This window comes from Mixia osmundae, assembly GCF_000708205.1.
Source record: "Mixia osmundae IAM 14324 unplaced genomic scaffold scaffold_3, whole genome shotgun sequence".
Lineage (NCBI taxonomy): Eukaryota > Fungi > Basidiomycota > Mixiomycetes > Mixiales > Mixiaceae > Mixia > Mixia osmundae.
Genome location: NW_014575561.1, coordinates 606,371 through 629,469, shown reverse-complemented (window position 1 = coordinate 629,469; position 23,099 = coordinate 606,371). Strand labels below are relative to the sequence as shown.

Sequence of the window (23,099 nt, the reverse complement as noted above, 5' to 3'; positions counted from 1 at the left end):
CCACGCGGGCTCCTTCTACGAGCACTAGAAGCTCATCAGACGCAGCAAGCCGAGCAAAGGCAGTAAGGACATCACAAGTGGTACGCTGTCAGAGCACGCTCGAAGGAGTGTAGCGCGCGAACGCTGCCCGGTGACGCAGCGCTTTATCTGCCAGACTTGGTTCACCTTGCAACCGGGGCGAAGACGACCGGATGCACGATAATGCAATACAGCTTCTCTACAAGATGCGTGGCGAGCCTATGCGAGCGTGAATATGATCGGAAGCAACGAGAGTATCAGGAATGCCAGAGCGCCATGGACATGCGGCGCCATTGGCGCCGAGCCGGTCAAGAACGACGTGATGCCCGCGTTCTTGTTGATGGTAGTGGTAAAGTGTGTTCCGCAGGATGTGCTGACTTGACGCCAGAGCGCCGACTGACCTCCCAGCATGTCTGAATTGCCCAAGCCAATCACATACGGCTGTGACTTTTCCCAAGCGATGTAGGATGCCAAGACACTCTGCGCACATTCTGTGCACGATGCGTTGCCTGTGCTCGTTGACAGCGAGAGCTGCAAGAAGGGTAGAGCCAGAGTGCGAAAGGTCGTGCCATTGGGTAACAATGAGCCTGTAGCAGTAGTCGTTGCTGCGCTCGCAGTGTCCGTTGCTGCTGCTTCTTGGCGTTTGGCGAGCTCGTGGTGGTGTGCATGCGAACGCTTGTCGTGCGATTTTGTATGCGTTGTCTTGTTCGACGAGACCGTCGACCAGCTTCCTGCTGAGATTGCATCTTGAGGCACGCGGTAATAGAGCGTGCTGACGTCAAAGCTGGCCTGATCCTGCACGAGCAAGACGGCAGCGCTACTTTGCGTGAGATTGGCTGTCGCTGCCGAGGCTGACGTTTGCGAAAAGGCGCAGCTCTTGCCGGTTGCAGAATCGAGAGTGCACAGTGCGGTCCGGAAAGGATTGAGGAGATAGACAGCATCGTAGAGCGTCTTGACGAGCAGATTATCGCCCGAGGGCGAATTGAGTTCAGTCGTGCAATTCGTGCTGAACTGGTTGAGCGCCGATCGCACTGCCGAATCTGAGCAGCCGCTGGATGAACTCGTTGCGCAGAAAGCGGTCACGCTCGAGTCTGCCAAAGTATTGCTCACTGTTGTCGTGCTCGCCGGTGCGAATGCCGAGATGGCACTGAGTAATGGCGCAGAGCACGATGCAAAGACGGGATCTTCGTTGAATGCGACGAGAAAGTTGGTACATGACTCGCTCATGTTGTCCGGTATCAAGCCACCTGCACCACCAGAGACTGCTGCCACGCTTGTTGTGACGACAGTGGCAGCCGTGCTCGTTGCTGCCTGAGCATTTGACATGATAACTGCTCACGTGCTCAGCACGGTCAAGGCTCATTCCTTGAGATCTCACCGCTAGTGGCCGAAGCAGCCGCACTCGCAGCGATGCCCGTAGCCACAGTGACTGACGAAATGCCTAGCGATCCGCCCTGTATTGCTGCTGAAAGGAGGGTTGGACTAGCTGTTTTCGAGGCCTCAGGCATTGCTGCTTGTGCGTTTGCGTAGCTCGTCAGGAGCAGGCTGATAGCCAGTGTGGTCCGCCTGCTGTGTTTGGCGGTCGTCATCGTGATAGGGCCTCGTTGGCCGATGAAAGGGATAATGCGTAACAAAGAAATTGCGCGGCTGACCACCCGATCTTGCAGAGACCACTGCCTCGTCAACGCTCGTTGACCCTGACAGGATCGTCCGACGGGCTCGCACCTACGCACGTACCACGACTAGCACGCAGCCTCGTTCGATCGTTCGTACCTTCGCTTCGAATTTGTCCTTCCAACCGCGCCTGACAGACACGTGACTGGTCTGGATTCACCTGGATGAATCAAATGACGGGTCGCAAGTGTGCTGGCGTGCCTCACCGCTGCCTAGCATGGCGTCTGCCCTCGTGAGCAGGCCGACACTCCGCGACAAGCAAGTCTCGTCGCTAGTCTCGCTACTCAACTTCAATGCAACGCAAGCGGGCGCGGCAGCGGTCAATGGGAGCTATGCCAATTCAGCACACGTCAATGGACTTGTCAACGGCAGCACGCCCGGCAACCCACTGCCAGTGTGGAAGATCCTGATTCTCGACTCGCGCTCCCAGGTACGTGTGCCACAGCTGATTACTAGGGACCTCCTTGACAGTATGGCAGGACGTGCTGGCGACGACGCTCAAGGTTTCTGACTTGCGCGACAATGGTGTGACGCTGCATCTGTGAGGGCGGCTTCAAGTCAGCTCTAAAGTGAGCTGAGCGAACAGCATCTTTGCAGGCAGCTGCACGCCGATAGACCAGCGTTACCCGACGTGCCTGCAGTCTATTTTGTCATGCCGACGCGAGAGAACGTATTGCGGATAGCAGAGGATCTCAAGCGGAATCTCTACGAATCATTCTACATCAACTTCACGTCATCGCTACCACGAGGATTGCTCGAAGAGTTTGCCAACCAAGTTGCACTCAGCGGTACCGTCGACCTCGTCGAACAGGCGCGTCTAATGTCCTGCTCGCATTGTCACAGTAGCTGATCGGTGGTATGCAGGTCTACGACCAGAATCTTGACTTTATCGTCCTAGAGCCCGCTCTCTTCTCTCTTGCGCCCGCATTGTCGACGCCCAGCTTTTCAAATGCAGTTGCAAGTAGCTCGACCGCGACTCATGTCGACGACCTGCGCTCGACATACGAGCGCCTGAATGATCCAAAGTCAGGCGATTCGGATATCGAGGCCTTAGTGGACAGGATAGCAAAGGGCTTGTTCAGCGTCATAGCGACACTTGGCCAGCTACCTATCATTCGCTGTCCGGGCGGCAACGCTGCAGAAATGGTTGCGAGAAAGGTGGACGCGAGGCTACGCGAGTCTGCCGCTTCCCGTGGCTCGACGCTCTTCAACGAGTCTGGCGGCGCGTCGTCTTTCCAAAGACCGGGTGTGTAGCTATGATTAGATATGGGTTTGACTGACGAAGAATTCGCCTCTCGCAGTGCTCATCATATTGGACCGGAACATCGACCTCGTACCGATGCTGGCGCATTCCTGGACATACCAAGCGCTTGTCAACGACGTTTTAGAGATGAAGCTCAACCGCGTCACAGTAGAGGTAAACCTCGAGCCTTCTTCTCGAACATCGCAGCGCTGACAAACTTTCAGGCGCTTGAAGCAGGTCGATCCCAGAAGCGCACGTACGATCTCGATACGAAAGACTTCTTTTGGGAGCGCAACGCAGGCAGCCCCTTTCCGCAAGTCGCGGAAGAAATCGATGCAGAGTTGACGAAGTACAAGGCGGATGCTGCCGACATCACTCGCACGACGGGGATTGGCGATCTGACAGACGTCAGCCAGATGTAAGCAGAGCAAGTTTTCCAGACTTACATCCGACTGACTTGCTGCAGTGACATGACGTCCAATGCTGCGCACCTAAAGGCGGCTATAGAAGCATTACCGAAGCTAACAGCCCGCAAGCAAACGCTCGATGCGCATATGAACATCGCCTCTGCGCTGCTCGAAGGCATCAAGGATCGCGGACTCGACAATCTCTTTCAACTAGAGGAAGCTATCACAAAACAAACAAAGGCGACCATCCTCGAAGCGCTCAGAGACACGAGCAAGACGAAGGGCAAGCCAGAGGACAAGCTTCGACTGCTCATCTACTTCTATCTCTCGTCGCCTGACGGAGCGGTATCGAAAGATGATATTGCAGAGTACGAGCGATCGCTCAAAGAGACTGGCGTCGACATGGGTGCATGGGAATATGTCAAGCGGACAAGGGAGATATCACGGATGACCTCCTTTGCCGTGCCAAGCTCACAGCCGCAAGCTGCAGGCGGTGAGCTCTTTAGGGGGTTTAGCTCGCTGAGCAATCGCCTTACCGACCGACTTAAGGAAGGCGGCTTGTCCGGCGGTTTCGACAATATCATCTCTGGAGTCAAGAACTTCTTGCCTGCCAAGAAGGACGTAGCAGTCACACGGATTGTGGAGGCTATCATGGAGCCGTCTGCAGCATCAACGCAAGCCCTGCAAGACACCGATGAATATCTGCAATTCGATCCTAAATCTGGCAGAAGTGGCGCAGGCAGCAAGAGCACCGCAGCATCTGGACGAAATAGGCAGACTTTTAACGAAGGCATCGTCTTCATGGTTGGTGGCGCCAGCTATGTCGAATTTGCCAATCTGCAAGAGCTTGCTACGAGGTCATCAGGTGGTCAGGCTCCTCAGACGACCGCAGCAACGGCTCGGAAGCGAGTGACCTACGGCGGCACAGAAGTGCTCAATCCGCAAGGATTTCTTGGTGCTCTGTCCGCTCTCGCCAGAGCTTGACCATGGTTATGCATATCACGACATAATGCAGATTGTCTATGTTTTCGTTGCGCGAGCTGAGAGCTGCCAGAAATTCTCGAGATCGTATGCTTCATCTTGTGCGATGAGCTCGTTATGCGGCAGCCAAACGGTAACTTTGGGGTATGTCAACAGGGGCGGATAAAGCGTTCTCTGCGGTGAGCGTCGGATCGCAGACACGATTCGAGTTGTGTCCGAGCTTGGATTTCGCTCGAATGCCGTGTCGGGTTCTTCGGAAGCGTCAACAGACTCGTCCACGAGTGGAAGCGTGAGCTCTGAGGGATTAGACTCGCACGAAACGGCAAAGCGTGCAGCATGATGCATGGGCGACGAGCGCGTCAATGGCGAGAAGACTCCGGCCCACGATGTTCGAAACGCACGATGTGGCGAGTCTGGCGGTGCGACGATACGTGGTGGTGAGGCGAAGGGATCGGGCGAGACTCCGCCGCTGGCGAAAGAGATGTGTGCGATGGCGAAAAGGCAGGCGAGAAGGGCAAGGAGTACACCGAAGCATATGCTGACGACGCCGAAGACGTATAACCGCCGTGTGAACAGGATGACTCCTGTGAAGATTGGGCTCGTTGCTGGCAGAAGCATGGCGCCACAAAGCGCATCCATGTGTACTAGACCGCCTGTCTGACTTCGCTGTCGGTATCGATAAGCGCCGGAGAACCGTACGATGGATGCTAGCACAATGAGCATCAGCGCAAAGGGAATCGAAACGACAGGCGCTGTCGAATGGTAGAGAGCGCAGATAGCTACAGCTACAAGCGATACTGCGACGATGAGCGCGGTAGGCGCGTGTCCGGGAAAAAATGCTGCGTGCCCATGAGCGAGACCCTGAATGAGGCATGTCTTCTTACTTTGATGAACGTGTCGGGGTGTTCTTGAATGTCTCCGATACCTCACGATGGTCAGAGGTATCCGGTCCAAGATGATGCCAGCTGGAACGCAGAAGAGGGTGGCAAAACCAATATAAAGAAGCAGGGCTTGCGCATTGACGAGCGCAGGTGCAATGTCATAGCCTCCTGGAGTTGAATCTTGCAAATAAAAGACGAGTGAGCCTATCGAAGGGCCAAGTATCACCGCTGCCGGCTTGAGAATCTTGTAAGACGTCGGGCGGAGTAACAGGAAGGAAACACGTACCCCAAAAATGATGACGCAAAGAAGTCCGTGGCGGACAGACCGTATAGTCGAAAGTGCACTCGATCGCAATCTGGATGCTATTGAAAGGGTAACAAGGGTGCCGAATGCGTAGACAATGAGTGGTAAAACGGACGCTGAGATGCTCTTCGTGAATGGCGACCCTATGCGTGCCTGTCTGAGCCGCGTCAGAGCGTGCCAGTGGTCGATCTGGTCTGCAACGTTGATAGAGGCAAGCAGACCGCCGATGATGCCTACTATCAGTTCAGCAGCGGTATCATGTGTGTAGTGATATGCCTACCGATGCTCACTTGAAAGGCAAATAGGCCGAGAGCAACCAAGAAGCAAGCGACGTTGCTGGAGCGTCTGCACGGGCCTGATCTCTGTATGGCCTGCCAATCAACGCCTTCTCTGCTGGGGCCCTCGAACAGCGTGACGCCCTTCATGTGATGCAACTCGTTGCCAATGACCGTCCAGCCTCGTATGTGTTGTCCCGTCGCAGCACAGGCATATGCAGCAGTCTGTGCTTCGACGAATTGCTTAGACAGGCGTCGCAAATTTCCTCGGTGCGTGAGCAAGTCGGCATAGCGCCTCTCGAGCTCTGCATATTCTACAGACTCTTTGAGCTGCAGGCAAGGTCCGAACAAGTTGATGCGTCTTGCTTGCGGTGTGAGTTGACGTTCGTGCGGCGGCGGGTGAGGCTCCATCTGAGCCGTACGGAAAGTGTCAAATTGGTCTGTTGTCATCATTGACCGAGTAAGCGATGCGCCTGGCAGCGACATCGAGCTCGGCTGCGGGAGGAGTCTGGCCTGATCTCTTGCGGCTCCAATGGAGTACGGTGAGTGGGGCGTCACGCTGACGGCTGGCATGTTGCGTCGGCGCTCGAGTTCACCGGCGATGGACAAGCCCAACTCGCTCATGGAGCTCATCGCAGATTGCATCTGATGACCCTGCAACGGCATGAGAGGTGTCATGTGTACATCATCGAGACGGGCTGGAGGCTTGCGCCTGTTCTGGCTGGTTTTCTTCGAAAGGCGACGTTTGACGGCGTAGAGCTCGCTATTGTCGGCACGAAAGTCTCGAAACAGCATGATATACTTGTATTCTGCCGCCTCAAGCTTGTGGAGTGCGTCTGTACAAGCAGAATGGCATGCTGCCAAGTCTGAAGTGTCTGGGATCGCGTAGACCGCGAAAACGCGCGCCGTCTGTCGGAATTGGCGCCTGAGCAGGCTTTCTAGCTTTTGTCTGCATTCGAACTCGCCGAGATCATGCAAAGCAGCGAAAGCGGGGTCTCCGCCGTCAATGAAGGTCATCTGCTCGCCAGCACACTTGTATCGCAGAAAGTGTTTGCGATGATCTAGCGTGACGAAGTATTCGTTAAGAAGCCAAGCGGTAGGCAAGATTGCTCCAATGAAGAGCGAGACGATGAGAAGGATGAGGAGACGAACGGTCACATCGAGTCCTATGAAGCGATCTGAAATGGTGTGACCATCTGCGTCGATCGCCTGTAGGAGTCGCAGGATTGTCCAATCGAGCAGAACGGGATCGGTACGAGATGCAGCAGGGGCGCCACTGATGAAGAGCGGCAGGAGGGCAATGCCGGTGATGGCGTATGCCGTGCAAAGGAGAGCGCAGATCTGCACGAATCGTCCAAGTAGCTCCTCGTCCGAGAGCGCGTCCCTCGGCCTCAGCGTTCGAAGTGGAAGTGGACAAAGTATCCTCTTTATATACGACCAGTCTGGTGCCCTGGGTCGCTGTGCACTGTCCGGAACGCTCCAGCATCTGGGGGTAAGAATGTGAGGATGGTGGCGAACGGCGAAAACGATGATTGATGCGATGATACTTGAGATTATGATCGATGCTGCTGTACTCCATGCTATGCCGTAAAGGCTAATGTTACGGTCCGACGCTGTCATTGCGGCACGTTCAGCCAGCACCACGCTAGTACCATGGGGACTCGAAGCAAGAGAGGCGACTGCGAAAAGGAGACGCACGGACCTTGCCTAATCGAAAGAGCGCCAATATCGGCAGGGCAACGCGAGGAAGCGCACGATCGCCGAAAGGGATACATTGGCGAGGTGTACAACCGGATACTCACGATGTATCCATCGCGCTCGAGCCTGCCGATCAAGTCAGCGATGAAAGTCTAGCTTTGATCGCGAATGACTGACCCGCCAATGTTTTGAGGTCTCGCTGGGACGGCACAAAGCCCTGTTCGAGCATCGTCGAGAGCCTCTTGACCTCTTCTACGCTCTTTGCGCGTTCTATCGCACTCCGTACCCTCTCCCGCTCCTCTGCCGTCAGTAGTCGTCCCTTTTCGCCGCCCTGGCCATTGACGGTCGACAATGGCTGACCGGGCTCGAAGGTTCGTGAAGCCTTTGTCGGGCGGCCGTTCGACATGAGCGTCGCTGAGTCTGACTCGAGCGCCGCGCTGTTCTTTGAAACTTGCGAGTATGTCTTTGCAAGATCTGTTGGCGTGCCATCTTCTGCAACGAACAGGGCTTTGGCTGCTTGTCGCTCCTGCGATTGACCGAGGAGCTGAGCCAACATGTCACTTGCTGATCCCTTTTGAGCTGACCTTTAGCTTGACTTTTTCAGAGTCGATGAATCTGATCGAAGGGCACTGTTGGATGATCCATAACCTCGTATGGGGTAGTTCCGCGGCAGGCGATCCTCTTATTGCTAGAAACTCGAGATGTTTCAGCCCGTGAAGCGCGTTGAAGTCGTTTGGCTGAGCGATCTGACTCGCTACCAGGCTCAGAGATAGCAAGAAGGGGACTTGTGTCGAGAGATTGGAGGCAATGCTCGCTATGGGGTTATTGGCCAAGTAGAGCGTCTTGAGTCGCCTCAGGTGCGGCAAGTTGGAGAGTGAAGTGATGGCATTGTCTGACAAGTCGAGCGTGTCCAGCTGATCCCGCGTCACGCCCAAGTTCTCTATCGCTGGTATACTGAGCCCTGCATCACTTGCATGATCAGCCCTCGCTCTTGCGTGTCAACGTCGTGTGAGGAGCAAAAGATCGTTGTCGAGGAAAGAGTGAGCAGACGTTGGAGCCATGGACTGACCTCGCAGATCAAGCTCCCTGTCCTTGAGTCCATTGAGATATGACTCTGTCCGGGTCAAGAGCTCTGCCGTGAGCCTGACCATCACAAAGAGTACAAGTTCGAGCGCTCGACACTTTTCCGCCGTTCAAGTCAATTCAAGCTGTAAGCGCGAACTTTTGATTTTTGGCTGCCTAGTCGAACTGCCCAGCGCCAGCGCCGCTGCCATCAACCCTGTCGGCCTACAGCAGAGCAGCTCGACGACAGCTCGCGTCTTTTTAGCAGAGCACAGTCTCGCGGCAATCTGACCCGCTAGCTTATACACACTTGCGTCATCAAGATCTGTCTACTCGCTCGGGGCAGCTTCAGGTCGACTTGCACCCTTGCATACGATCCAGAGCTCTTGTACAGCTCGAGCGCGGCTGCCCCAACTCGGCAAGCACTCCAGAGTAGCACAGCCGCGCTTTGACACGCGTCGCGAGGGGCCTTGCACCACGCTTGCAAGCCAGTGACGAGCCTCAGAATCTCTCCACACGACGCAACAGCAGCAGCCTCGAACTCGGTCCCAAGCTCAGGCAAGAAGAAATCAGCGCGCTTCAGCAGGAGCTAGGAGATGCAAGACCAGAGGGAGCACAGTATGAGCAATGGCTCGCTGTCCGCTGAGCATGCTGCTTTGTCGCCCATTCCAAACAGCCAGTCTCATGCCAGCATGCCAAATGGCAAACCGCCAGGCTCACCAGGTACGCTCCCCCTACTGTGCTGCCTCTTTTCGCACCTTTGTCATGCTCGGCTGCTTGCCGGCTTCCCCTCATCACGCTACGACACGCGCCATGTCCCTGCCAGCTTGCTGCCCCGATAGGTCTACCCTGCGCTGGCTAGTCCTCGTCTTGCATTGATGGAACGAGCCGAGTGCTGGTGCTCAGCCAGTCAGCGGACGCACAGACCTGTCCACGAAGCGCATCGCACGACAAAGATCCTCCCAATCTATGTGCGATCCATGCGTCTCCTGCGCAGAGCTGATCAGGTCTCGCTCTCCTCTGCTTCCTTGTCATGTCTGCGATCACAAACGACGAACCGGTTCAATCGACTCGCTCACGCCAATCGCGTCGATATGCCCACTTTCGACGAACGCCAACGCCTCCAACGCACAATTCGGCAAACACCTCTGTCGATACGACCTCAAACGACTTGCACGCTTATTATACCGACAACGATCGTCCAACATCCGGGTTGGTTTGGGCAGGCCCAGCAGTCGTACGAAAGAAACTGATGGGCTATGTCGGATGTCAGCTCTTTCGTCTGCTGCTCGGACAAGCGCTGACGAAGTGTCACAGTCGCGAACCTGCCGAACCAGGTACATCGTCAATCCGTGCGAAAAGGGTTTCAGTTCACTTGCATGGTCGTCGGCGAGTCTGGTCTCGGCAAATCGACTCTCGTGAACACGCTCTTCAATACGTCGCTCTATGCAAAGAAGCAACCCGTGCGTTTTGCTGGCTTCAGAACTTTACCAGTTCCTGAGCTCCATTGTTTGCTCAGCTTCCTCCTCATGCAGAGAGGCCAAAGACTATCGCGATCGAAAGCATCTCAGCAGGTACGTTTGCTCGATGCGTCTGCAGCCATAATGACTTTCCAAATCAGATATTGAGGAGAACGGCGTCAAGCTGAGACTGACAGTAGTAGATACACCTGGTTTCGGCGACTTTGTGAATAACAGCGAATGGTGAGTGACCGTTCATCGCAAACACATGATGGCTGACGTGTCCTTCAGCTGGAAGCCTGTATTAGACAACATCGAAGCGAGATTCGATGCCTACCTAGAGCAAGAGAACCGCGTCAACCGAGCAAAGATGGTCGACAACCGCGTGCACGCGTGCATCTACTTTATCGAGCCCACCGGTCATGCGTGAGTCAGTCCACATCAGCCGTACATACAGTAGCTGACACCTTCTCACGGGCCATAGCTTGAAGCCCATCGATGTCGAGTTTCTGCGGAGATTGCACAATCGAGTCAACATCATTCCCGTCATCGCGAAAGCAGACACGATGACAGATGACGAGATCGCCTCCTTCAAGCAACGCATACTCGCGGATCTTGCTCATCATGGCATACAAACTTTTGTTGCGCCGCAGTACGATCAAGAAGACGAAGAGACCATTGCAGAGAACACAGAGATAATGGCACGTCCAGGCTCGCGTCAGCAGCACAGTGCTCATCAGGACCCGGTGATCTGCAGAGCAAGATCCCATTCGCGGTCGTGGGATCAGATCAAGAAGTAATGGGTCCGGACGGCAAACCGGTCCGAGGACGACAGTATCCTTGGGGCTTGATCGACGTTGACAATGAGGATCATTGCGATTTGTAAGTCTTCGGCCGGTCAGTCGTCAGCCGGGCTGACTCTTACCCTTGAAAGCGTCAAACTTCGCCAAATGCTCATCAGAACGCACATGGAAGAGCTCAAAGAGCACACCAACATGGCCCTTTACGAGCAGTACAGATCAGAAAAGCTACTCGGCATGGGCGTTACGCAAGATCGTTCCGTCTTCAAGGAGATCAATCCGGCTGCAAAAATCGCCGAAGAACGATCGCTGCACGATTCAAAGCTGTCCAAGATGGAAGCAGAGATGAAGAGTGAGTGACGGCAGCCTCCAGCGCGCATCCTGCGTTGACATTGCTTGACGCACGCAGTGGTGTTTCAACAAAAAGTGCACGAAAAGGAAGCGAAACTCAAGCAGTCCGAAGAGGAGCTCTATGCGCGCCATCGCGAGATGAAAGACGCGCTCGAGAAGCAACGCCTCGATCTGCTAGAGAAGAAGAGTCGCCTCGAGTCCGGACGTCCTCTGACGCCCGAGAAGACGAAGAAGAAAGGTTTCCTCAGGGTAAGCGCAAGTCTCACCAGATTATACATTTGTGATGACCATCTTGCGCTGGCAGCAACAATGATCGCACTGTATCGCGTACCCAGCAGCAACCTAATGAACGTCATGATGGCATGTACGAAAATCCTCGCAAGAGACGAGCGGTGTATTCCCGCGTTCATGACCGTTGCGTGCAAGCTTTTGTCATTCATAGAGCATACAAACAACGATGCGTGAATTTCGTGCACAACATGCTACATGTGGTGATCTGCACGCTACTCAAATGGTGCCGGCGGGCGATAAGCTGATGAGCTCGTTGCCAATGACCACGACGACTGTGCCGCCAGTCTCAGCTACCGCTACGGGACCTGCGCATGCACTTGGCAGGTGCGGGAAATCGAGCTGTTTGCGCCTCGCCTGCTCGGTAAGTCTACCTAGCGCGGTTGAAGGGACCTTTGGTGATGACACAGAGACGGGCACTGAATCGCCGAAGAAGTCATCTCGCAAGATAGCGCACACGGACGAATCTACCGCAGAGGGCGCGTTATCGCTCGACAGGGCGTCGGGCGCGAATGACCAGGCAGCCCATGGATTGCGGACATGTGCATGCGGATGATCCGGCGTACCCCGGGTGTCACGACGAGCGATGCCAGTGAGACGACCATTATAGAGTGTTATGCTACCTCTGTGCGTCCACTGTCTGATGTCCGTGGCATGTGCCGATAGACCGGTTGCCCATGCAGGTAGCTCATCGCTTGCCGGCGAGGTGCCCGGCGAAGATGGCGCTGACAATTGGTCGCTTGAATTCACAGACCTGACATCTCGCGAAGACTGCGAGTCTGCATGAGGAGCAGGTGTTATGACGAACTCGACGCTCGACTTGCGCCGTAGATGATGAGGTTGCGCGTGCGACAGCCGCCGTAGGCCGTGATTGGAAAGAGGTATATCAGTCATGTCCGATGCAAAGGCGGAGCTGAAGGCTCTCGGTCGCCGCGGCGAAGCCGGACTACTGACCGGTTGCGCAAATAGCGATCCGCCTGCAGATACACAGGATTCGTGGGTATGAGGGCCAATTGAGAGGTCGATGCGCAGAAGTATGCAAGTCAGCTGACCTGCTAACAAGACATGCATGCCGTCTGAAACTGTGGCACCGCAGCCTGAGCACTGCAGCGGCTGGCACGGCGAAGTTGCCAGCTGCATCAGCCGGCGATCTGAAAATGCGAATTTGCGAAGCAAACGACCGCTGCTTGGTTCATAGAGCTCGAGGTCATGTCCATCATAGCCGACGAGAGCCAGCGTGCCGCTAGAGGATGGCAGCCGCGTACTGCTGAGAACGCACGAGCGGATCGCCTGCAAATGCAGGCGGGGCTCCAGAGGGAACTCGAATTGTTGGTGCCAATCGAATAAGCCAAGACGGCGCCAGATCTGCAGTATCCTATCATCGAGCACACGAGCAAAAGTTGCCTGATTGCTGGCTTCGAAGGGCATTGTCACCACTTTGGTGCTTGCTGCGAGCGCAGGGGCAATTACTTGGGAGCATGCACGGGCTTCGCAGTCGTAGAATGAAAGCGAGCCATCGAGAGATGCAGCGAAAAAGCCGACAGAGCTATCGACAGCAACCATGGGCGGGGCGTAAGGCGGTAACGCATTGCGAAGCGTAGTTAATTTGACTACACTTGCAAGCTGGTAGCCTTGAAACGTCAATGGCTTTTTGTCACCCAAGTTGTATATCACAAGCGAGCCGGTGTCAAATAAGCAAGCGCAGAAGCGATCATCAGAGATAGCGATAGAGATGGGACGCTGTTTCATTGGCATGTTGAGCAGACTAGGCGTGCGTGTACGTGGGACTTGTGCGGTATCCTTAGCAAGATCGGAGATGACGATGTGCGGCTCGAGCACAGCCCATGAAGCGATCTTACGCATGCCAATGGCAACGAGCTCGATATCGCTGCGATGTGCACGTCTGAGGCGGACCGGTGTAAGCTTGTGTTGGTCGACGATTTCTTCTGGCTGCGGCAAGGGCTGATATCGATCACGTGCTTGCAGCAATTGCTTGTCCTTGAGTAGATAGAGCAGAAGCAGATAGAGCAGCGATGCAGTCGCAGTGACTGGTAGCAAGTAGACTGTGAGGAAAGTCCATAAGACGCTCTGCACCTCTCGAGGGATCAGGCTCGAGTCGGTGAACACGGGCGAGCGTGCGCGAAGTGCAAAGACCGAGTGCGGCTGAACGAAGACGTGGACTGCGTCTGCGTTGCCCGGATTGATCATGCGCCAGAAGGCTTCTGAGGAGGACGTCGGTGGGTTGGCAAAGTTGGGCTTGAGCGGCTGCAGAACATCGCTCGGTACTTGATCATGTGCGCAAAAGTCTGGAAGAAAGTGGCCCGGCCCATGGCGAGCGTAGAGGAAGAGATCGATCAACACAAGCTACAGGTCTTGTCAGTTCAAGCTCTGGACCAGTCGACGGAACGCACAAGAGCAGCTGTCATTGCGCGAGCTCCGCGAGCCAGAACCGCTTGTCTGAAGCTGGACAGTAGCTTGCTGAATGCCGAGGGAGTCAACGAGCCTTTCGTGCTGTCGTCTGGCGTCGAGGCCGTTTGCTTGAGCTTCGATCCTTGCCGTAGCAAGTCGGCCATCTGCCGCCGCAAGCCTACAACGTCAGCATTCGTGAGGCTGAGAGGGAAGTCATGCTCGCCTCTAGACGTTCTAAATCGATGGACAGGACGGTAACGAAGAATGTCATTTGCAGGATGTAGTCGTTCAGTAGGGCAACCGAGCCGAAGACGACGATCTCGCGCACTACGTGCACCGGCACGAGCACGTATACGCCGAGCAAGAGCGAGATCTCGACAAAGAGCGTGACGAAGATGGACAAGCCGACTTGCCCGAGCCCTTGTGCTACACGCTCTGGGACGGGCAGATCGATCGACGTGGAGCTGACGGCGTTGGTCCTGCAACAACACACCTGGCGTCAGTCGATTGCCTGACCCAAGCATAGTGACGGACAAAACAAAGATGGAATCGACGCCAAGCACGAGTATGAGGAAGGGAATCAATTTCCTGCAGATCGGGTTAGCCCGATCGTGTGATGTGGCGGTTGGCTGACCAGGGGACCAGGTAGAAATGAACGCCAAAGAGGGTACAGACACTCATCGAGAGCGCGCCCGAAGCGAGCATCTCGACAATGCCTGTCAGGACAAGACCTGTTCTCGAATGGACTCGATCCAGTCGACGCAGCGAGAGGTAGCAATACATGCCGACAGTGAGATATGCGATGATAAAGGTAGCCTCTTCACCTCGTCTGTCCTTGACGGTGAGTAGTGGTCGAAACTTGAGTACGACGCGTCTTGTGGGTGAAGGGCGCCTGGGTTTGACGAATCTGCCCAGCTTGGCAGTCGAGCTTTTGAAGGCATTGAGTATCTCTGTGTGCCTTTGCTTGGCAACAGACTCGATGTGACTATCCGATAATCCGTCTATGCTGGTAAAGTATGTCAAAGCGAGGTAATCTGCCGCTTGTAGATGATCATGTTGGTCGATGTGTCGTCCCGTCAAAAGGTGGGCTTGTGCCATTGGCGTGTTGCGTGCAGACCATGCTTGATCGGTCAGCAGGGTGCTCAGCAATCTGTCGTCCGACAGGAGTGTACTCTCTGTCTGGTTCCAGTAGTCGAGCGGCGTGAGGACGAGGCATGCGTCGCGGTGGGTGCCAATGCAAGCGAAACTCGAGCTGACCCGCGTGAGAGCCGCTTGAACATCCATGAGCGAATGGAGGGCAGGCAGATCGAGTGCGCCATGTTCAGATGCGCGACCAGCGAGCACTTCTTCTGTTGTGACGAGTATCTGCTCGATGGTGATGGTCCGTGTCCTGGGACATTGCTTCCAACACGCCTCGTCCTGGTTCGACAGGATATCATCTATATCGTCCCACCAGAGTGCCAGATCTCCGACTTCCCCACCGCCCGCGCGAGTGTGTATCGGTCTCGAGAGAACGTCGTACAGGCCCTGTTGTGTGCTGCCCGGTGCTGAGGACACCGTGGCGTAGAGAGCAGGATAGAGCAATGAAGTGATGGCAAACGCGACGAGCAAGAGGATCTTGATCTGAGAGCGTGCGACGTAGCGACCCCATGCTGCCAAATAGCGATACGCAAACCCCTCGAGCTGCTTTGCGAGCGCTGTGCCTACTTTCCTGCTCGCGCTGGGGCCAAGCCGTGAGTCGGTCCTCTGTCTGGGGCTAGTGGCACTCTTTCGAGGCCCGAGGCGCGGATGCCGTCGCATGTCGAGCTCTGCCCTGACCGATGTGCACTACCGAAGCACGAGCACTGAGCATTCTTGACCGCACATGCCGTCGAGCATGCGCTTGGCTGCTTGCTGGGCGGCGGAGCAACGGCTAGGCGGGGCTGCGGGGAGCGCGTCGAGCTTTTGCGCGAGCCAGTGAGTGCACTCGCTTGCTCTGACCTGCCATGGCTTCGATCTATGCGAGAGATCCTCGCTCTGCGCTCCTGACGGGCGGAGGCGAGCGACAGACGGGAGCAGATGTGCGGAATAGCAACGTCATGGCGGCTCAGAGCGTCGCCAATACGCTCAAAAGCTCTTTCGGTCCCTTGGGATGTGCGCCACTTTGCAGCCCTCCCTACGACGCATGCTGACCTTGCGGACAGTGGACAAGATGCTAGTTGACTCTGTCGGTGTACGCAGACATGAGTTCAGAAAGCTCGACAGGCGCTGACAAGCACATTGGCAGGATGTGACAATTTCGAACGACGGAGCGACCATCCTCTCACTGCTCGAGGTAGATCATCCTGCCGGCCGCATCCTCGTCGAGTTGGCACAACAGCAGGACAAAGAAGTAGGCGACGGTACGACGACAGTCGTCATCATTGCCGCCGAACTCCTCAAACGCGCCAACGATCTCGTGAAGAACAAGATACACCCTACGACGGTGATTACGGGCTACAGATTAGCCTGTAAGGAAGCGATCAAGTACTTGCAAGATCATCTCTCAGTCAAGACGGACACGCTACCGAAAGACACGCTCATCAGCGTCGCAAAGACTTCAATGTCGAGCAAAATCATTGGCAGCGATGATGACTTCTTTGCCCACATGGCCGTCGATGCTATGCTCGCTGTCAGGACCATCAACGCCAGAGGAGAGACAAAGTATCCCGTCAAAGCGGTCAACGTGCTGAAAGCGCACGGCAAGTCTGTCACCGAGTCAATATACGTCAAAGGTTACGCTCTCAACTGCACGGTCGCATCACAAGGTAGGCAGAACGCGGCTATCATCTCTTTTGGCTGATGCTGCTGCCTTGCACTCAGCAATGAAGAAGCGAATAACGAACGCCAAGATTGCCTGCCTCGACATCAATCTGCAAAAGACACGAATGAATTTGGGCGTGCATGTCACAATCGACGACCCGGAGCAGCTCGAAGCGATCCGAACAAGGCAAGCTGGCCGTGTCGTGAGACAAATCTCCTGCTCACCGTTAATGCTGCAGAGAGTATGAAATCACACTCGAACGCATTCGCAAGATCCTCGCAGCAGGCGCAAATGTCGTGCTCACCACAAAGGGTATCGACGATCTCTGCTTGAAGGAATTCGTCGAAGCGGGCGCAATGGCCGTCAGAAGATGCAAGAAGGACGATCTCAGGAGGATAGCCAGAGCGACGGGCGGTCAACTGATCAGCACGCTTGCAAACCTGGACGGTGACGAGACCTTCGAAGCGTCCAGTCTCGGTAGCGCAGAGGAAGTCATTCAAGAGAAGGTGTCTGACGATGAGCTCATCCTCGTGAAAGGAACCAAAGTTGTTTCTTCTGCTTCTATCATCTTGCGAGGTGCAAATGGTCAGCCGGCTGCTTTTCATCATCTCGAGACTTGCTTAATCAATTGGACAGACTACATGCTAGACGAAGTCGAGCGCTCGCTTCATGATTCGCTATGTGTCATCAAACGCACGCTCGAGAGCGGTACGGTCGTGCCTGGCGGTGGCGCCGTCGAGACCGCGCTCAGCATCTACCTCGAGAATTTCGCGACCTCACTCGTGAGTACGCCTTGCAATCAGCTTCCCTGCTGATCTCTGACGAGATTTTGCAGGGTTCCCGAGAGCAGCTAGCCATCGCTGAATTCGCCAATGCTCTTCTGGTGATCCCGAAGACTTTGGCAGTCAATGCCGCAAAAGACTCGACAGATCTCGTCGCCAAGCTCCGCGCGTATCACAATGCCGCTCAATCGGCCGCCCACGATGATCCTCGCAAAGCTTTACGTTTCTATGGACTCGATCTGCTCAAGGGCGAGGTGAGAGACAACGTCAAAGCGGGCGTCCTAGAGCCGTCTATCAGCAAAATCCGCAGTCTCAAATCTGCGCTCGAAGCGAGCACAGCACTGCTCAGAATTGTCAGTGTGGCTCTCGCTCGCCTATGACATGACTGACCATGGCTACCAGGACGATTCTATCGTCGTGCCAAAGGAGCAGAGGGGCGGCGAGGATCCGCACGGCCATTAAAGACGCGCGTGTATTGCAGCCCATTTCCCCTTGCTGCTTTCAATGAGTGTCGACTTGCAGAGGCTGAATGAGCTCTTGGCTTGCATAGACAAGGCACGATCTGCACTGCCTGCGATATGTAAGGCCGTCGTCAGTTCTTCACAGATCGAAGCCCAAGACAGTCTTGGCGCATCTCTACAAGCGGCCAATCTGGTCGAACGCTATCGCAAGCGAGTCCGAGCTGCTGTCGACAGCATAGAAGAGCTCAATAACAGCTTAGCACCTTGTCAAGGTGAGCCACCGAGTGTGCGATGCATTAGACAGCTGAATCTCTTGCTGGGCGAACGCAGAAGTCATCACGCTCGCAAGGGCGGCAGCGGCTCGCGAGCCCCTTTCGGAGACTCTACCCCTCCGGAGATCGTCAGTCGGCTCATGTGATTCATATGCTGGGCTCACAGCCATCGCAGACGTACACAAAGCACCGTCGTATCCGGTCGGAAGCGCATCCGTCTTTCGAGCGACGCTTCAAATAGCGTGCCATACATTGCCAGAACGAAGCCATCAACAGCAGCAGAAGATCTAGCGAGACAACTGCAGGATGTACAAGCGCTGTGTGAGAATCTGCAGATCGACACGGTGCGGCTGAAAGGCCGAAAGCGAGATGCTTTTGACGTCACGCTCAAGAATGTCATGCATGCGTGTGTGGCCGTGGCCTGGCTCGACGCCCATGATACCCGACCGCCTCACTGTGTCGTTTCCAATGTCGTCTGTCGCGCCCTCGACGAAAAGTCACGCTTTGAGCCATCGACGCACGCGATCTTTCGTCAAGTGTCTTCCGCCATCTTGAATCAGTTGCAGGCCGGCCATACCGACGTCGAGCTCGTTCTACTCACTCTCGATGCCTACAACGATCTCTTCACTGGCTCTCAGCTCAGACCGCAGCGGATCTTAACGGCTTCAGACGATGCGAGCTGTACCTTTGCTGCAGCATAATAATGACAACAACCCTCCTCGATCTAATGCGTTCTATTGCTCAGCCTTGCAAGATCACGCCGGCAACTTCTTTGGCCAATGCTTCGTGCTGTGCCTCGACAGTCAGCTCGGGCACTTCGCTGATGGACTCGACTTACAATCGTTGCGACTGGGTGTCTCGGGTCCCTGCACAGAGACGAGCATCAGCTTTGTGCTTGGCAGCAGCGCAAGGAAGCATGCCAGAACAGATACGTGCTTGCTGCAGTACCGCACTGCTGCTGCAGGCAGGACGAGTTTGTCACCGTCAGATTGTAGGCCGCGGGCGTGGCGACCATATTGTGAAACCAAGTATGCACATCGAATGTGTACACCTTGCCTCTGCTGCCGAGCGCATCGCTGACCGTGATCATAGCGCTCTGCAGCTGCACGTTGTATGCATCACTCAATGTCTGCAGAACTGCGAGACGAGTTGCAGCCGTTGAGCCTGACTGTGCTTGGTATTGAGCGATGTTTTGCGCAAAAGGCAGCAATTCGGACGGAGGCGGCGAGAGAATGACGAAGTCTGGCGCGACGGTCCAGGTGGCCAGAGTTGCAATGGACAGCAGCTGATCTGTCAGAGCTTCGACCGTCGCGTTGATCTGCGCCAGACCTTGAGCTTGACCTCGTTGACTGCTGCCGGTGATATTCCAGATGCCCTCGATTGGATTGAGTCCGGTCCAGACGGTAATAAGGCTCTTCGTACCATCGGTCAATGTGGCCGCCGTCGTGGTATTGCCACCTGCTAGATCTGACAGGTAGCCTGCGATCTGACTGCGAGTATCTGGGACCCAAGCTGATGTGATACGATCATCTATCATCGCGCCAGCATACGCTCTGTTGTCCATGGTCGCATTCGTAATCTCGCCAGTCTGAGGTCCGACGAGCGCCGCTAGCCACTCATCCCATACGGGCCCGTTTGACCATCTCCCTCTCCAGTACGGTTGCGAGGTCAGGTCTGTGTAGTTCGGCGTACGAAGATGAGCATTGTCACAGTAGGATGCGCCGAAAGCTAGCAAGTGTGCGTAGCCAGATGCACCGCCAGTACCCGGGTTGGCAACTGGTTTGCTCACGATCGGCGTGACCGTGGCAGCAGGCGCATAGGCTCGGTCGGGCGAGTTGGAACGATGTGATTTTGTTAGCAGCGCACCTAAAGTGCCGCCAACAGCTGCTCCGATGACGACTGTCACGGCGACACAGAGGAGACAGTACCGCCGCCTTTGCCGCCTTCGCGCCTGCATTCTCGCCACAGAGACTTTGTTGAGCATGCTGAAAGTCTTTTCGTCTCCGCCATCGTCTAGAGCTGCATTACGTGGCGACAGAAGATCTCGAGTGGAATCTAGTGCAGAAGGTCCGCCGGCGTCAGAAAGCGCTGGCGAGTCTGTGGCTCTCATCTTTCGGTTGGTATCGCCGTTTTTGTCCCTGTAAGCGTCTGCGGACTTGCTTCCATCCAGCGCGAGCGAATCGAACAACGTTCTCGAAGAGTTGTGTGACGCTATCGAATCTCTTGCACTAGATTTGCGTTTATTTGTCTCTGACTTTGTCTCGAGCATTGGCTGCACGTTCTCTGCCGAATTAGTTGCCAGTACTGAAGATTGGCTCTGCCGTATTCTATGTCGAGGTCTATATTCGTACGATATTCTCCTCCGCGAAGGCGACTCTTGTGCTGGTATCGGCTTCTCGGCGCCGTCTGATCGCCTAGCGGTGGGCGAGCGCGTGGACTCTCTATTGCTTGACGCTTGCGAGTAGTATGACTCTCGAGAGTCCTTTGTGGCGTGAGATGTCCGTAATGTGCGGATGTGTTGATAGGCTTCCGAAGGATCTGTCAGTGTGTTGTCATACGCTGCGTGAACAGAAGAGCTCTGTCTTCAGCAACTGGAGCGGTCCAATCCAAAGCGAGAGCTGACCAGACAAGTCAAAAGTATCGTCCGCATCTGCGAATACTTGCTTATATGTAGCAGCAGAGCCGCCACGACTTTGTGACATTGCGTTGTGAGGCCCACTATGGTGGCATCGCCCAGCACAGCGTGCAGGTCCGAAATTAGGTCTGTCAGGGCTTGTTTATCGCGATCGAGAACGGCGGTCGCGAATCCGCGTGACTGGCTCGAAATTTGAAATATTGGTCACAGACTGCCGATCCAAGCCAGCTGCCAGCCAGCGCGTCAGGCCCGTCGCACAGGTACAAGCATGCATGTCAACTATATCGTCACTTCGACCACTGCTGAGCGCCGCCACGCCTGATATTGTCCTGCATGCCTTTGCGATAGACATCCTTCTCTGCTGCCTTGTGACCGAGTATCTGTTTCCGCTTGTCTTGCCCTTTGCGGTCCGATCGCCAGATGGGCGGTGCTTCGTCCACTCCAGCTTCATCCTCGCTTTCATCGGCCAGCGCAGGGTCGTCTCTATTCTTGCGCTTCTTGTCACCCTTTAGATTCGTGCCCACGGGGATGTTGATGGCAGGCGGTACAGAGAAGCCGAAAGCTTTTGCTACCTTTGCCAAATCAAGATCATGAACGTTGAAGATCTTCTTGAGCGAGTAGGACGCGTATGACTGGATATAAGACCTGAAGCCGTCTCGAGCGGATTGATGCAGATAGTAATTCTTTGTAATGAGCTTCTCGAGCTGGCCCTGGATATTGGCAATCTTTTCGTTCGGAAAGCTGTACTCGTTCAGAGGCACCTTTGCAATCTTGAGGAACCGCAAGAATCCGAGCTCGCTCGGCAGTAAGAAGAGAAGACTGCGCCCGGCTTTGCCAGCTCGTGCTGTCCGCCCTACGCGATGGATGTAGTCGCGAGGATCGTCGGGCGGATCAAATTGAAGGATCCAGTCGACCTTTGGTATGTCGAGACCTCGAGCAGCAACGTCCGTGCAGAGCAGTACACCGCTAGGCGCATTGCAGAATTCGAAAAAGGTGTTCGTACGCTTCTGCTGTTTTTGCTTGCCGTGAAGATCAAGAACTGGAATGTCGACATAGTTGAGCAGCTCGCCGTGGTACTTGACAGAATTACAAGACGAGAAGAAGACGATGATCTTCTTCTTGATATTCTTGCGCAGAAAAGTGAAGAGAAGCAGAAATCGCTTGTCGCTGTCACAAACGACATAGCCTTGCTCCAGGCCAGCGACTGTAGACGTGTCGCGATGGGAATCGACATTGATGTATAGCGGTCCTTGCCGTAGCGAGACGCGCGCAAGATCAGAGACTTTTGTTGTTTGCGTAGCCGAAAACAGCATTGTCTGCCGATTGTCTGTAAAAGTGAATCCAATTGAGCTCACGGCAAGCCTAATTGCAGGCCAAGCGCACCATTTGGTAATATCTTAACGATCTGGCGCATCTCGTCTTCGAAGCCAATTTCGAGAATGCGATCAGCCTCATCGATGACGAGCTGCTTGAGGTTCTTGAAGATGAAGCCTTTGGTGTTTTGCAGGTGGTCCAGCAGACGGCCAGGTGTGCCGACGACGAGGTTGACGCCCTTGACGAGCTTTTCTGCTTCGGCTTTGCGGTTGGCGCCCCCCATGACGATTGCAAAGGTCTGATTGTGGTGCTTGCATAGCTCTTTGACGACGCCAAAGATCTGTAGTGCAAGTTCACGGGTGGGAGAGATGACGATGACGCCCGTGCCTGATGCGCGAGTAAGTTTGAGCCATATAGCTCGTCAACTTCGAAGCTCACCGTTCCTTGGCTTGAATCGCAACTGATGCAGCATCTCGATGGCTGGCAGAAGAAAGGCCAGCGTCTTGCCACTACCAGTCCTGTGTTCAGCAGACTCGTCAGCAAACGATTGTGCCCAAATGACATTGTAGCACTGACTGAGCAGCACCGAGCACGTCACGGCCAGCCATGATGGGGCCTATACATCTCGCTTGCACCTCCGTCATGGTAGTGAATCCCATCTCTTGTATCGCCTTGCTCGTCTGCTCTGACAGCTCCAAAGAGGAAAATGGCAATCTTGCAGGCACCTGGTCTGCCGTGTCCTGGACCGGTTTGAGCGCATCTTGTATAGCTTCCAGTGGATCTCTATTGCTCGTTGATGCTAGCGGCTCTTGTGTGCCAGTCTCGGTAGCAGTCTCTGGCTCGTCAACTTGTACTCTGATACGCTTCGGTTGTTGAGTTGGTCGATGCTCATCTTCGATGTAGGGCTCGCTCTCGTCTGCTATCGGCTTGATGACCACTGGCTCTGGCTGCTGGGATGCGCTTGGCTTGTCGACCTTGCGTCGCTTGGCTGCCTTGCTCATC

General features: G+C 55.1%; 9 protein-coding genes across 9 annotated transcripts; 4 read left to right on the top strand and 5 right to left on the bottom strand.

Annotated features, from left to right (window-relative positions):
- Window positions 1-237: 237 nt before the first annotated feature.
- Window positions 238-1,607, bottom strand: L969DRAFT_81643 (uncharacterized protein; the record flags this gene model as incomplete). The annotated part of the gene is made up of 2 exons (XM_014713873.1): window positions 238-1,349; window positions 1,397-1,607. 2 exons carry the CDS (start codon window positions 1,605-1,607, stop codon window positions 238-240), a joined length of 1,323 nt encoding a protein of 440 aa, XP_014569359.1.
- A 269-nt stretch (window positions 1,608-1,876) lies between these two features.
- Window positions 1,877-4,377, top strand: L969DRAFT_102218 (uncharacterized protein). Its single transcript, XM_014713872.1, has 7 exons — window positions 1,877-2,122; window positions 2,172-2,233; window positions 2,290-2,503; window positions 2,557-2,938; window positions 2,994-3,109; window positions 3,160-3,353; window positions 3,402-4,377. The coding sequence occupies exons 1-7, from the start codon at window positions 1,910-1,912 to the stop codon at window positions 4,324-4,326; spliced, it is 2,106 nt and encodes a 701-aa protein (XP_014569358.1). The 5' UTR covers window positions 1,877-1,909; the 3' UTR covers window positions 4,327-4,377.
- On the bottom strand, window positions 4,363-8,749 carry L969DRAFT_72160 (uncharacterized protein; the record flags this gene model as incomplete). The annotated part of the gene is made up of 9 exons (XM_014713871.1): window positions 8,551-8,749; window positions 8,066-8,442; window positions 7,659-8,007; window positions 7,586-7,607; window positions 5,789-7,485; window positions 5,491-5,741; window positions 5,208-5,439; window positions 4,886-5,162; window positions 4,363-4,792 (listed from the first exon to the last, which is right to left on the bottom strand). Exons 1-9 carry the CDS (start codon window positions 8,630-8,632, stop codon window positions 4,363-4,365), a joined length of 3,717 nt encoding a protein of 1,238 aa, XP_014569357.1. The 5' UTR covers window positions 8,633-8,749.
- L969DRAFT_85967 (uncharacterized protein) lies at window positions 8,720-11,656 on the top strand. The gene is made up of 11 exons (XM_014713870.1): window positions 8,720-9,266; window positions 9,770-9,811; window positions 9,861-10,006; window positions 10,063-10,117; window positions 10,165-10,246; window positions 10,295-10,429; window positions 10,488-10,704; window positions 10,761-10,885; window positions 10,938-11,155; window positions 11,213-11,403; window positions 11,459-11,656. The coding sequence occupies exons 1-11, from the start codon at window positions 9,164-9,166 to the stop codon at window positions 11,465-11,467; spliced, it is 1,323 nt and encodes a 440-aa protein (XP_014569356.1). The 5' UTR covers window positions 8,720-9,163; the 3' UTR covers window positions 11,468-11,656.
- L969DRAFT_85966 (uncharacterized protein) lies at window positions 11,592-15,758 on the bottom strand. Its single transcript, XM_014713869.1, has 5 exons — window positions 14,486-15,758; window positions 14,386-14,439; window positions 14,075-14,330; window positions 13,854-14,015; window positions 11,592-13,806 (listed from the first exon to the last, which is right to left on the bottom strand). Exons 1-5 carry the CDS (start codon window positions 15,649-15,651, stop codon window positions 11,662-11,664), a joined length of 3,783 nt encoding a protein of 1,260 aa, XP_014569355.1. The 5' UTR covers window positions 15,652-15,758; the 3' UTR covers window positions 11,592-11,661.
- A 48-nt stretch (window positions 15,759-15,806) lies between these two features.
- Window positions 15,807-17,899, top strand: L969DRAFT_85965 (uncharacterized protein). The gene is made up of 8 exons (XM_014713868.1): window positions 15,807-15,984; window positions 16,035-16,063; window positions 16,118-16,637; window positions 16,693-16,819; window positions 16,872-17,218; window positions 17,270-17,415; window positions 17,469-17,768; window positions 17,818-17,899. The coding sequence occupies exons 1-8, from the start codon at window positions 15,837-15,839 to the stop codon at window positions 17,875-17,877; spliced, it is 1,677 nt and encodes a 558-aa protein (XP_014569354.1). The 5' UTR covers window positions 15,807-15,836; the 3' UTR covers window positions 17,878-17,899.
- A 12-nt stretch (window positions 17,900-17,911) lies between these two features.
- Window positions 17,912-19,161, top strand: L969DRAFT_85964 (uncharacterized protein). Its single transcript, XM_014713867.1, has 3 exons — window positions 17,912-18,148; window positions 18,207-18,276; window positions 18,324-19,161. The coding sequence occupies exons 1-3, from the start codon at window positions 17,920-17,922 to the stop codon at window positions 18,847-18,849; spliced, it is 825 nt and encodes a 274-aa protein (XP_014569353.1). The 5' UTR covers window positions 17,912-17,919; the 3' UTR covers window positions 18,850-19,161.
- On the bottom strand, window positions 18,890-20,850 carry L969DRAFT_93276 (uncharacterized protein; the record flags this gene model as incomplete). The annotated part of the gene is made up of 4 exons (XM_014713866.1): window positions 18,890-18,937; window positions 18,987-19,014; window positions 19,069-20,707; window positions 20,772-20,850. 4 exons carry the CDS (start codon window positions 20,848-20,850, stop codon window positions 18,890-18,892), a joined length of 1,794 nt encoding a protein of 597 aa, XP_014569352.1.
- A 220-nt stretch (window positions 20,851-21,070) lies between these two features.
- Window positions 21,071-23,098, bottom strand: L969DRAFT_46604 (uncharacterized protein; the record flags this gene model as incomplete). Its single annotated transcript, XM_014713865.1, has 4 exons — window positions 21,071-22,110; window positions 22,167-22,484; window positions 22,536-22,615; window positions 22,674-23,098. The coding sequence occupies 4 exons, from the start codon at window positions 23,096-23,098 to the stop codon at window positions 21,071-21,073; spliced, it is 1,863 nt and encodes a 620-aa protein (XP_014569351.1).
- Between the last annotated feature and the right edge of the window lies 1 nt (window position 23,099).